General features: G+C 38.8%; 1 protein-coding gene across 2 annotated transcripts in view; it reads left to right on the top strand.

The window, feature by feature from the left end:
* The first annotated feature begins 606 nt into the window (after positions 1-606).
* The window catches only part of FANCC (FA complementation group C), a 65,314-nt gene continuing 51,759 nt past the window's right edge, over positions 607-14,161 (top strand). Inside the window, exons 1-3 of one of the 2 annotated variants that reach the window (XM_027879152.1) lie at positions 607-700; positions 7,339-7,512; positions 9,068-9,152. In XM_027879152.1, coding sequence (XP_027734953.1) covers positions 7,348-7,512; positions 9,068-9,152 — 250 coding nt within the window. In that variant the 5' untranslated portion in view covers positions 607-700; positions 7,339-7,347. Of the gene's footprint in view, positions 701-7,338; positions 7,513-9,064; positions 9,153-14,161 lie in introns of both variants that reach the window. The other variant, XM_027879151.1, reaches the window with a different exon arrangement.

Raw genomic sequence — 14,161 nt, 5'->3', positions numbered from 1 at the left:
TCAGTGTCTCTGGCAGTGTGTAGATAATGTGCGACAAAAAGCTTGTACGTTAAGGTGTAAATGTTGATGTGGATGTCATGAGGTTATTTTTGTTCTTCTGAAGAATACATTTTTCTTTTTCTGTCAGATGTACTTGGTGTCATAAACATGTCTTTATTCCAGAGATGTTTTTCTGTGGCTGTTTCTGGGTGTGAGTAGTCAGGCAGAGAAGAGAGGAAAAGCATGAGACTGTTTGGCAAGTTTTTTTTATTTTATGCCAGAGAAGTGCATTCTTTCATTTGCAGCCTTGCTTTCATTGTGGACTCTGTGAACACTTTTCATGGATTTTTTTGCTTACGCTTATTAAGCTGCCACTAGAGTTCATACAAAGGTAAGGATGTATCATACAAACTGAAAAGAAATGCTTTTCTGTGATTGTTGTGTGGTCGTTTTCTTTTTGGTGGAATATTGACTTTCACACTGCATAAGCTGTCATTCGTGCTTGAGGAGTTTAGATTGAGTAATAGATTATCTTTGAGGGAATCCTTGGGAAAACAGTGTTGCCGAAGAGGCTAAAACATATGAGATTTGTGTGTTTTATCTCTTTCTGTCATTTGTTTCCTCAGTGACTTCGTACAAATCGTTTTCTGTTTGTGCCTGTTTCCTCATGCTTATGCAGAAATGCTTTTAACTCTGTAGAACCAAAGTATTTCAGTGAAAGGCATGTACTTCATAACTGTAATAAATACTAGAAATTCTTTAAAAAATGGGGGAAAATAATTTACTTAGTGTAAGAAGTACAGCTCCACACTGTGTGAATAGCTCAGGATATAAATACCATGGTCAGTACCCGGTGTTCAGATACTTGGGGTGAAGAGTTTGGAATGTGTCGTCTTCTCCTACCCTTGTGTAAACCGGGGGAATGCTTGAATTTAGCGGTTGCGTGGCTATTAAAGAAGCATTGTTGGAAATATGAAGACCTGTAGTGTTCATTTGTAATTTAATTGAAGAAAAAAAGGCTAATCATTCTTCTCTGTATCTAAATAAATTGTGTCCCTGTTCCTGCTTGTCCTCCTGACCCCCGCAGCTTAGCTGGATTATGTTCTGGCTTTCTCCCTGCCTCCTTGTGATTTTAGTATGCACAAGGAGAATTGATTGCTGGTCCTTGATATAAAGGTAATACACATTTTTCTTCTCTATTACATTATTATGTGACTCTGAAGAGTGGATTAGTGTTCTAACTTGCTGTGTACTGTTTAATGTATGTGCTTCTGCTTCTGACTGGATATTTGTTAATTGCAGAACTTAAACTTCTAAAAAGGAGAAAAAAAAGTGCCAAGGGTTGGTGTATATGCAACATCCCCTCAATGATGACTCAAAGTATTGCAACTGGCACAAAATAAATACTGTGTATTTCATGGTGAAAATTTGGACTAGTGTCTAGCTAAGATCTTTTTTTTTTCAGAGGAACTGAATTTTAAGGAAAGAAATTTCTCTGTATTCCACTCAAGCAATATACAAAAACAAGTTGACAGAAGAGAAGGTTCTATGATGAAGGAAACTTGGATAATTGGTTTGGTTTATGTTCAGATTGGAATAGAAAAGAACAGACTATTTTAATAGGACCTACAAAAATCATCTAGTCCAACTGCCTAACCAAATATTAAAGTATGGTATTAAATGCGTTGTCCAAATGCTTCTTTTTAAGGCACTAACATTCAAGGAGCAAAAACCACCTCTGTAGGAAGCCTATTCAGAGTTTGAGCACTGTCTTGGTAAGGAAAGGTCTCCCCGTGTCCAGTCTGAACCTCCCCTGTCACAGCTTTGAACCATTCCCATGAATCCTGTCACTGGATCCCAGAGAGCCAAGATCAGCAGCTCCGTTTCCACATGCCCTGGGGGATGTGCAGAGCACTGGGGTCACCCCTCAGCCCTTTCTCTCCAGAGCAGACCAGCCCAGGGTGCTCAGCTGCTCCTCACAGGAATTGCCTCCCAGCCCTTCCCAGGGGCTGTTCCCTCCTGGGAACCATCCCAGGGCTTCTCATCCTGCTCAGAGTGCGGGGCCAGCCCTGCCCGAGGGCTCGGGGTGAGGCCACAGCAGTGCTGGGCACAGGGGATGATCCCTCTCTTGGTGCTGGTGGGGCCGTGTCTGATCCCCCAGGATGGGGTTTGCCCTCCTGGCTGCCCGGGCACCCCCTGACCCACCCTGAGCTGCTGCCACAGCACCCCCAGATCAGTTTTTTTTCTGAAGTGTTCTGTTGAGAAGAGGTTGAAGAAAGCGTTTCAGACGTGTGAAGTGGCAGTAAAAAGTCTCTAATAGTGGTTTTAAGCTGTAGGAGATGGTGTAACCACATCTAAAAGTTTAACTGAAAAGGCAGAATTTGTATTGGGTACAAAAATTACTCCTTGTCAGGTAACTATATTCACTTTGCTTTGGCTTATGTGGAGCTGTTTGAAAGCATAATTGCTAGAATTGGGCAAAGAAAACAGTGTAGTAACAGTTCATGTCAGATAAGCCATGAGATATGAAGTGATGCATTAGCTGGCAGGCCTGGCTTAGGAGAATGGGTACAAACAATAACCTTTAACAACAATTTTATGATTATTGCTAAAATGTCTAACTTTTCCAGTGTAGTGGCTTGGTGAGGTCCTATCTGGATGAGCTTCTCAGTGTCATGAAAAGCTTAATGTGAAATCTGGGCTCCTTTGAGACTAGCAAAAATTTTTCCACTGATGTAAACAGAATCAGCATTTCATTCCTTTTCGTGTAACCTGCAAAAGAGTATCTCATTTATGAAGAGTTTGGACTATTGGTGTCAGAGCCTCATGCACAATTGAGGTGTGATGTTACTGTAGCTGTTAGCAAACCTAAGCTCGTGTAAACGAGGATAGGACTTTTTGCTAAGTGATATAAAAATATCTTTTATTTTTATGCTGCCAGATATACCAGAAACAATTCTGCCTCCTGTAGTTTGGAGATTGAATCGCACCTAATGCCTCTTTCCAGAGTTGCATCTATTTTTTTGTTTGTGTTGTCTTTTTAGCTGCAATTTCCCCTGTGTTGTCTTTATTTCAGCTGCTGTCACAGAAGTCAGCTGGAAATGAGCTGGGCTGAGTGAAAAGGCTATGTCCAGCTAACTAAATCCAAGGATATTTTAACATTAATTTTCGTTAGAGTAATCCCCCAAATATTCCTCAAACACTAGGAGAGGTTGCCACTTTACAGTGACCTGAATGTTACCAAAAATAATCTTGTAAGGTCTGCTATTCAGATTGTGCAGAACAAAATACGTAACCTTACTGAGGAAGTATGTTGAAAGGAGATGTACTTCACACCTGCCCTCCTCCATTTCTAGGAGATTATGAAGATGGGTACTTATTTGTGCTGCTGTTCACCATGCCCAGGATGTCAGTTCTAGCTTCTGCTGTGTTTTGCCATATGTTGTCGATACCTTTCTGGGGTAGATCTCTGTATACTGATAGGAGGTAAGCAATTTAGATAGGGAAGAGCAAGAAAGGAGTTAAAGGGTAAGGGAGCAGCCCCCTGTTTCTTTCAAGTCTGGCTTTTGTTTTGGAAGGCCGTGTTGATCTGCTTAACATCACTGTGCACTGATCAAATCTGGGGTTTGATTTAGTGCCTTGAAAAAAATTTCCGTTCTGCACGTCCGTCTGATTCCCTGTCCTCTGGTATGGACAGCTTTATGTGGGCCTTGCTGGGTTTTGTTCTGGCTACTGCTGGCATTGAAATTCTTCTCAAATAGGACATTTTATGTTTTTTCTTGTTGTAAAATACCTGCGGATGTGGGCACAAAGGGGAATAGGCAAACTTGCTTTTATCTGAAAAGTTACTAAAAAGATGAACACAGGTCAACACTGATTGTAAGCACACCAGTCCAAAATGAAGATGGAAGTTATTCTCTCAATTTTTCTTGACTGCTAAACTGCCAGTCTGTGTAGATTAGACTGGATACCAAACTGTAAACCATCCTGTGAAGCTGATTTCTCTTTACTTAAAAAGACGGGAAAAAAAAATGGCAGGAATAAATAATACACGGTTTTAGTTTTCACATAGTCTTTACTACTCTTGGACCTTTCTGACATTTCAAAAAATAAAAAAAAAAAGAGAATTTACATCATTCCTAGTAAACTTCTTTTTAATTTTAGTTTAGGGAGCTAGTGATAGGTTTAAGTAGGAAGTAAGTCATGTTTGCTCTTACTGCCTAAGTAAGTATGTATTACATTTTCTTTATGTTCTTGGCAAGTAAGAGGAGGCTTGTCAAAGTGAAGGTGAAAAATATACTTGTGGGAACAAGGTGAAAGAACCCAATAGATATTTTACATAGAGAAATAGTAAACGAGAAAATAATTACAATGTTCTGAATATTGCTACTTTTTTTCTTGGCGTAGCCCCGAAATACCACCCATGGGGTGGTAAATTTGTGACGTGGGGTTTTTTTGTCATAATCTTTGAAATATCAAAACAGTAAGTTGATAGTATTCTACTCTATTGCTGTATCAACTATGCTGTATCGTAATGGAGTTCATGTTCATTAGGGGAGTCAAAATCACTATATCTAATATACTGAAGCACTTGCCTAATATCTAGTCTCCTAATTGCTAGTATTAGCTTCCTAATATTTATTAGAGTAATAAATGTGCACAAAAGGACTGTTCTGCTGCTTTTGTAAGTAGTAACAATTCTTAAAATTAGTTTGAAATTTGGTATGTGTGTGTGTTTTGTTAGTTAATGACAACCTGTTCTGCTCAGGGCCTTTGAACCCTGATGTCATACAGATATTTTTAACTGTTTTTCACTTTCATCAGAAAATTATGTGAAAGAAACAAGTCCAGGAAACTATCCTGGTCCAGGATAGGTTCTGAACTCTAGAATGTATAGTTGGAGGTTTTTTCGGTGTTTTTTTTTCCTTTGCTTGTGCTTTCATACAAGGCAACTGTGGAAAATGCACTGCATTTTGGGTGGAGATTTTGAATAGCACCGAATGTAGGACCAGTTTGTTTCCTTAGTGAGTAGTGCAAGTCTGTTGATGGGAGAGTGCTTTGCTTGTATCGAGGACACTCAGGACAGATCTCCTCAGGGAATTAGCTCTCAGACACAGTGAAAAGTGCACACCTGCAGTTAGCATTATATAGAATAGGTACACTTCTAAGGTTTGCTTTCATCGTTTGTGCTGATGTTCTCATTTTTGACTTTTTTTAGTGGTAGAAGATAAAGAAGAATAACGTGCAGCTCAGCCTTTTTTATACAGGAATGGCTCTGGACAGGCTGAGGAATTGATAAGGAGTCTCACCCGACCAGCAATCCAGTTTATTCATCTGTAATTAAGAAGGGAGATAAAACACCTCTCTTGCTGTGGAGCTGGGCTCCCAGACTTCTGGAAAAAGACAGGTTGAGATGGCTGTGCCTTTCTGCAAACTGCAAGAAACAGTGGTACTGGGTACTCAGTGTATGAGCTTAACCTGCTTGGTTTGCTTACCTCAGATCTTCTGTTAGCGCGGAATTGGCTCGTGTGTCTGGTCCCAAAATCCTTCAGGGTTGCTGGTTCCTCCTTTTCATTTGTTTTGGTTTTCCTCCTTTTCCCCTTTCCTAAAAGTTTTAGGGGCCGTTTTGTCAGGGGGTTGATTTTTCAGTTATTTGGAGGATTACTCTTATCTGGGAAGATCAAACAGGCTCATTAATTTATTCACATGCGTAAGTTCAGTTCCTGGCTTTAATTTGTTCTAGAAGTCTTTTCTTTTTTTTTTGTTTTTTATGTCCCTGTGATGATAATTCTGTGTGATGGCTAATTGCTGCTGGGATCTGTGTCACTTCAGCCAGCTATTGTGATGGAGGCTCTCTTAACGTGTTCTGATACTCACAGAAGGCCAGTGAGATCCTGGCACTGCATAGGTCCCTTAAGAACTCTGCTGACAGTAACAGTTGCACATAGAAATGGGAGTGTAATAAAGAACATAAGAGCAGTGGCCTTGCTTACTTGGCTTTGTGCGAGTTTAGGGCAAATATGCATTGTCCTCTAGCAATCCTACAGCTTTACCTCACTTTTTTTTTTTTTTTTTTTTTTTTCTGGACAGGATTCGAACTCAAGTAATAGCTGTAATTCACTGTGGGGTTTTTATTTATGTATTACTCATAGACATTAATCAAGCTTATTAATGATCTTCAGATTTTTTTCTGGCTCAGGTTCACATGCTGTACGAATGCTGTGATTGTAAGGCTGGCTGTATAAAGCAAACTTGGTTTGCAGGGCTGCTGCAGAGGTCCTGGTTTATTCTTTTGGTTTGTAGCTTCCAAAGGTACACGTGTGCTGATTTCTGCGCCATCTGTGAGTGCTTGAAGTTGTGTCCAGGTGGGCAACAATTCTGTTCTGAAAGTGCCACCACGTTTATGTTAATTGACTCTTGTCTTTACAGTTTTGACAGAAAAAACAATGATTGAATACCTCATTTGCCAGTGATTTAAAGAGCTCATTTGCTCTTTCAGCTTAAATGTTTCTTTCAGAAGAATGCTGTTCTCTGTGCTATTCTCTGTTCTTCTGTCAATGAAAAATTTAATAATAAAGCATAAAAAAATACAGGTTGTTTTGTGGGGGGTTTTTTGGTGTCTTTTGCTGGGGCAGTTTGGTTAGATTTTAACATTCTGGCTTGGTGACAGTGCTTATCTCTCACAGACCCATTTTTTATAGTGAAATGTGCCATTGGAAATTGATCATATCTAGTGAAGCTTTTATTCAGCATTGAGTTTTATGTAAAGTTGTGTATGGTTGTATATTTTCTTTATCCTTTGTATGTTAGCAGAAAAAAACAACAGAGCTGAAATATTTAATTTTTTAGTTTTCTTTGAGGAGAAAACTCTTTTTGCACTTAAAGCTAGTGATCACTTAGAAATATAAAAATTATAGTGAGCAAAGGACTCCTAATCCCTTTTCTTTTGATCGAGTCTCAGCACTTTAATTTGTCTTGGAACAGACATTTTGGATTTGTCATCATCATCGTATTTAAACAAATGCACACAACGTTATTCTGGTGTTCTCTGTGTGAGATACTGATGGTGACAAATTGAGATGAGGATAGCCTAAGACACATCCGGGTGGTACATTCTAAGATAATTATTTGGTTACTGTGCCCCCTTTTCTACTTTGTCATAATGGGGTTATTAGTTTACCCTCTTTATACTACAAATAAAATTACCAGATTTATAAGATGTAAACACAGACACCCCCTACACCCACTCTCACCTGTGAACACAAAAAAAGTTAGCATAAATCCTTCCTCATGTTTCCATGCTTGGTTTGAAGACAGCGTTTACTGCTGCCTAACGTGGAGTTATGATCTCCTTCTCAGGACTGTGAAATGGCCCAGGACGCTGCGGTGCCCAAACTGAACTTTGAATATTGGTTGAACAAAGCCGTTGAATGGGGTCAAGCCACTACCCTGGAATCCCAGAAAGATGTGTGCCTTCACTTGCCCCAGCTCCAGGAGTTTCTGCACCAGCTTTATGAAACTTTAAAAGATGTGGTGAGTAACCTTAGAAGGAAGAGAGACCTGTTTGAAGAAACCCTCCAAAATAATCTGCACCACGTTTTGATAAAACCAGAAGCTACAAGTAGCAAAGCAGTTTGTGTTGCTGACCTAATGTCCTGCTGGATCAGAGGGGCAAACTGGGGAAACAGTCACAGGGAACACAAACAGGAGTGTGCTTCCTCCTTCCCTGATTTATTGTGAAAAGAGCTTTTTCTTTTTGATTGGCTGATGTCATGTGAGATTTCCCAGCCAATGCTCTAGCCTCCTAACAAAACTCCTTAAATAAACAAGAATTTGATTCTGGTTGTCAGGTCATAAATTGGATGATTTAAAGGGCTTAACGTGTAAATCTGTAACTGGTCCCTGAAACCTTAGAGAGTTCGGTGACGTGCTAACCCCAGTGTTGTGGCACGCACAGGGAACTCCAGCAGCATGGTCAGACCACTGGCATGTGCTGCTGCCTGTTCTGCTTAGTACTTGAATTACTGTCTGCACTCACTCGGGTGCTTTTTATAAAAGTAAATGTAGTTGTTCATATGTTTAGTTGCTTCTCTGTTTTTCTGAGCATGGCTTTTTCAGTGTATGTGTTTAGTATAATTAGCTTTAGAAATACTACGCTATGGCATAAAGCTTGCTTCTTATGGAAGAACTCATTTTTAAATATTGCTCTTATGTGAAGGCTTCAGGGTTGGGTTCATTTCTGAACTGCGTTTAAATTTTAAATAAAAGATTTTTGGGGAGTGGTGTTCCTTCCCATATTTATGTATCTTTTTCTTAAGAGGGAAAAAAAAAGAACATTGCTAGTAACCTGAGGCTTGGCCTGAAATGGACCTTGTGAATATGGCCCCAGAAAGTCTAGGTCTAGCCCCAAACGTGAGGCAAATGTAAGGAATTTATTGCAGTAGCAGGAGATGGTTATCATGTTATGCATGTTATCTCAGCACAGCACTGTTTTTCAAAGCCTTCATTTATTAGGTAGTAAAGCTACAAAAATGGAAAAATAAGACTGATTACACAGGATTGTGTATAGACTACATTGTTTATTACTTTTATAGTGAAGCTGCTTTCTATTTGGTTAGAAGTTAAATGTCAGTTTGTTACTGGCTAGTCATTGAGTAAGTTAATTTAAAGAAAGCAAGCAAAAGTAACAGAAAGATACTTAGTTTTGTGACATAGAGACTATTTTAAAGCAGTGAGGATCAACAAAAATGTATGTTCGTCGGGCCTTTCATGCTGTGGAATCCTGGTTACTGATACTGTTCTGGTTGCTGGATGTGAGGGAAATGAACAAATTTTCTACCGTAGTTAAGTATTAGGTAAGGAAATTGCATACATTAACTTTTAACTTAATTGAATTATGACATTATAGCAAATTTTAGGAAGTTCTGCTTTTATTACGTACCTGCAGGTGTTTTGCTTCCACACCATTTCACAGTAAAACCATTGGGACTGTAATTAATGACAATCTGTATCATTAACAGTTCTCCTAATCTACTTTTGATGTGCAGTATATTTACTATCTTGTTGCTTGTTTTTATGTTTTTAGCAGGGTTCAGCTGCAGCGATCCAGCAGTTCCCTTTAATTGGACAGCTTCTAGGAAGGCTCTGTTGGAATCCTTTTGTTATAGGATATGGTAAGAATGCGTGATGATATTTCTGTGGCAGTTCCATAAACTTAACTCTGGAGAAATTAACATAATATGACTTGTTACAGACTATAATGTTTTTCCATAAAAACATAGCATTCTTTTTTACTGAAGTAAAATTTTGAGGTGAAAAGGCTAGCCATGTTATTTAAAATATCTGGCTTGGAGAAATGTTAGGCTTGCTTTTGGATCTAATGAATTTCGTGGATTGGTTACAGAATCTTGACTTGGGATGAGTAGGTTTTAAACTCAGTGAGTGTTCAGGTGCATCATGATTTCCATTCTTATTTTCTTGTATTGATTACGTTTTGCTAGGGTCTCAAAATGCTTAAAATCTAATGCTTCAAATTACTTTCAACAGAAGTCTCTTCCAGTTATGTATCAGAATATTCTGTTATTTATGCTAATATAGGAAATTTGACTTCTCTGATACTTATGTTTTTCTAATTAGTGTAAAGTTCTACTTAGTTACGATTGTGTGTTTTTGTATTGAATTTATTCTGAATGTGTATTTTCCCCACCTCTCCATCCTCAACTAATGAAAATGCAGATGGAACCAAAATTAAAACAGTAAAGTGGTGACATAGGAAAAAAACAAATGAAAAAACCAAAATGCTGTTACTGGTAGTGAATATGTGTGTGGGTGAGAATATAGAAGAGAAAATAAACTGGGCACAGGAAAGCTGCTGGGAGGGAGGAGACACTCCTTGTGCTACCTCACCAGCAGTTCTAGTGCCTTTTCCAGGAACTGAGACGTTGATATTTTGATAAATTACTTGGGATCTACTTTTAAGCAGAAACTAATTCAGAGCTTCTCTGTGAGCCCCTTAAAATAAGCTTTAATCAGTCTGTTACTCTTACTAAAAAAAAAGGAAAAAAAAAAAAAGTCACGTTTTATCTCTTCTGCTTTTATGCTTCCTTTTGGGGAACACAGGAAAAGACAGTTTTGTCTTCACCTGGAAGGGTTTATTAAGTCAAGCACGGTGTGTTGTCTGCTGGATTGGCTTTGCCTTCTAGACAGCTCCAAGCACGGGCAGAATGAACTCGTCTGCAAAAACATGGTAGATGTGTGTAATGTCAGCACTTCTCTTCCAGAAGGAAAATTTGGGAGGGAACCACAGACAGAGCACCGTCTAAACACAGTCCACACAGACCACTTTTGCAGACCAGCAAATGTGTGCTGTTTGAAAAGCCTTTTCCTACTTTATAGATGTATTTTCACAATGGAAAGGTTTCCCTTTTAATCATAGTTTCTGAGAATGTTCTTAACTGTTGATGTTTACAGTTACACACATGCTTTCCTTCTAAATTTTTGTTTGGAATATACAGGTGTTTAGACCATTAAATTTTCTGAGCTGACAATATATTGTTTAATAGAAAGTACCTTAGTCTGTATTTTTCATCAAAGCTGAAATCCATCTGTGTCTGCTTTTGACTCCTTTTCACAACAATCCCAGCAATACGTTCTTGGTTTCCTCTACTTCTTTGCTCTTTTCTGTGTTCCTTCAGCATTTTCTGAAGCTGCAAAAGCACTTTTTCTGCAAGTTGATTCTTAGATCTGAAGTTTGCTTGAGAGTAGGGTTTACTACAGGGTTTTTGTTTTTGTCTCAAAGTCGCAAGCAACAGTTCAGAGAACTCTACTTGCTAAAAATGGAATCCTTCATCTTAAAGCTTAAAGATGAATCAAGGAAATTTTCTGACATCAACAGACCTGAGATGTCTGCTTATACATTCCCACCACTTCCTCCTCTTAGAGCCACCTGAGCACTCTTTGGACTGCTCCGTCTCAGATTCAGCAGTTTTTCGTTTGGTTTGGCACCAGTTCTGACGATATTCTCTAAGATAGTGCTGGCTATGGCAGATGCTGACTCTCAAGTGGGTTTCGTGTAATTCCTCATTTGGATAAATAGCTCATTCAGGCATGTGTCTGAGTCCAGCCCACCCTTGCAGTAGAAGGAACTAATTTTGTTCAGTTCAGTCTTTCATACTCATAAATGGAGAAGGAAAAGCCTTATATTTCTGTATCATGTCCAAACCACAATACCTGTCACCCTAAATGAATGTCTGTTGGTGCTGGAAGCTGGCATGGCTGACCACTGAGCGCAGGAAGCACGGCCTCTGAGGGAAAATAATCTCCTCATAAACACTCCTGGGCAGGAGGTGCCCAAGGTAGCCTTATTTAGAATGCTAATGTGAGGGAGGCACGACTGAAGAAAATCTCATGGCTGTGCTCGTGGTCCTAAACCACAAGGGATACATGAGGAATTCAGCCTCGGTAAGGAATTCCAATGTTTTTTTCTGTGGGCTGGGGGATTATCTTCTCAGTGGGACCCTCCTGCTTTGGGTTTTGAGCCCAGACTAACACTGTAAATGCTGGGGGATCTCTTGGTGGCTCTGTGTGTCAGGATATGTGTGAGCATGCATACTTGTGGATGCATTCATTTCCACTGAAAGCTCAGTTTTAGCTAATCAACGTTTTCTGATATATTTCAATAAAATTTTACAACGAGCTCTAAAAATAATATTTCTGGCTCCAAGATTAGAGTTTATTTCCTTCCATCTGGCCGCACTCATGACAGGGTTTTTAAAAACTGCCTGTATCTTAGGATGATTGAGACCACACTGTGTTGTGAGAAAAACATTCCCTTTTTTCGTTTTTTTTTCCCTTTTTTAAACAAAACCTTGTTCTGAGACTGGCAGGAAAGAAGTGCAATCTGACTGATCATAAAGGTTTAGGCTTTCGGTTGGTTGGTTGGTTTGGGGTTTTCTTAGTTCCTTTTTCTTCCTTTGTTTTGATTTTCTTGGGGTTTGGTTGGTTGGTTTTGTTTGTTTCAGAAAAACAACTTCCAATCTGTCTTGAATTTCCTATAGAAAAGTTTATTTCCCTTGGTTGGAGATAAGTTACCTACCTATCCAGTAGATAGTTGGGTAACCTCTTTCGGGCTGTAATTTCCACCGCTGAGTTTTTAATTTTATTTCTCTGGACATGTTAATTGGTTGGTTATTTGGATAGTCAGCATTCTTTCATGCCATAATAGGATCAAATGCCTTAACTTGTATCCTGATATGGTTTTCAGTGCATATCTTGATGGTATGTTTTCTGTGGAGATCACAGTTGCTAGAAAACTGGGAGGAAAAAATGCACCAGTAAGTTTTCTGTGGCCCTGTGTTTGGTCTTTTGATGTTATTATTTCTTGCAGTTGCTATAGTTGTTTTAAGATTTAAGTTAAAATAATTCCATTATTTTTAGTCTTCGCATCTTTCACCCACTGTTCCAGAGCAGTTGTGAAAAGAAAGCTGTGAAAAGAGCCCGAGTGTGGCCCTCAGGGTGTGTCACTGGGCTCTTCGGCAAGAGGATTTTATGGGCTGCTTTCACAGATATCTGGGAGACCACTTCAGTTTTGGTCAAATAGCAGTTCTGACTGGGAAGGTTTGGAGCTCTTCCAGTTCCTTATTTTTTGGAAACTGTTGGCACAAGCTGTGACACCAGTATAACTTGGTTTCACCCAGGTAGATTTGAATTTATCCACCCAGGTGAATCTGTGTATACTCATGCTGGCAAAGAATGCCAAATTCTTCTCACAGAAAGTCTGCTCAAGCAGTTATATGCCTTTTCTTCACCTCTTTTCTTTAATTTTTCTGAGTCAAAAAAGCCCCATAAAATGACTGACTGACATACTATAGGCAAACAGTATAAACCAGGTGAGTCAAAAGAAGGAATACTTGAACTATGTGTACGTTGTTCGAGAAAAGATTTGGACTTAATTTCTTTTTCTGTGTGACTTTCTGTGTAATTCATGAAATTGAAAATTTTCTCAATAGCCAGACTTTATAACGAGGCCATATTTTAGCATTAGTAATTAATAATGTTTAAGATCTTCTTTTTCCAAGAAGCAACTGGCTGTCATTTAGTGGTTTAAGCAAATAAACCACTCCTTGTTTGCTTTTCCTCCCTTATAATGTCATAACAGGGTTTAGGTGAAATGTTTTTGAAGGAGATAAAGTTGCCCATTAGTGCTGATCTCTGAATGCTCTTGGGATATGGTTACAATCAAAGTATAAGGATACTTTGAATTTCTGCTGAGCAGTATGCAATATATGTCCTTTAACTTCAGTCTTACACAAGCTAGGAAATTATTAGCCTTGTAAAAATCCTTATTTAAAAAAAAAGCTCTAAGCACGTAATGCCAGAATACCCCAAGTTGTAGTTGGTTAAAAGTGTGTGTTTGGGAAACCATTTCTGTTGCAGAGATGTTTGTTAGTCAGTGGGAGGTCAGTAATGGCCTTCAGGCTTGTTGGACATTTATTGAGGAATACTGGTTTAAATCAATGTTAACATCTCTGGTCACCTGGTGAAAATACAGGCATTGCTTAATGGAGATTTTATTTTTTCCTCAGGCTTTCCCAACAAAGCACTTCTAAATAACGCTGTTTATTACATCCTGGATAACAAATGCACAGAAAACAAAAGAAATCACTCCTCGGGCTTGATAATCAAATTGTCTCATAATATAATTTCTAATCCTCATGTGGTATCACTTGTTTGTGTTATTTTTTACAATCATAGTGTTGCTTAGTAAGTGCATATTATGTCAGGGCTACAATACTACATCCAGTTTTCAGAATTTTGTTTCAATCACGCAGTTTCACTCTAGGATTAAATTCACTGTAGCAACTCTTTGTATCTGCCAGCCTATTGAAAACAAAGTTGTGGGAAATAACTGTGAGTGAAATGGCTCTTCAGCTGCTTACTCCAAATAATCAACTCCTCTGTAACAAAATCTGTGCATCTGAGCAGTGACAGTATTGCTCATTATAGTAGATTCTTACAGAAGAGAACTCATTTCCAGCAGTGGGTTAGAATTAAGTAAAACTCAATCTGATCCTGAACAGAAAATCATAATAGGACTTTTTTTTTCCCCATCAGCATTTACCTACTGTGCTGTCTGCAGAAATGTCATTTTCCTGAGACACAGAGACTTTTAATATATTTTTAC

This window comes from Empidonax traillii, unplaced genomic scaffold, assembly GCF_003031625.1.
Source record: "Empidonax traillii isolate 1590-97213 ecotype Southwest subspecies unplaced genomic scaffold, ASM303162v1 scaffold51:size1492887, whole genome shotgun sequence".
Taxonomy (NCBI): domain Eukaryota; kingdom Metazoa; phylum Chordata; class Aves; order Passeriformes; family Tyrannidae; genus Empidonax; species Empidonax traillii.
The sequence above is the reverse complement of the archived record's forward strand: the minus strand, read 5'-3'. Positions and strand labels throughout refer to the sequence as shown.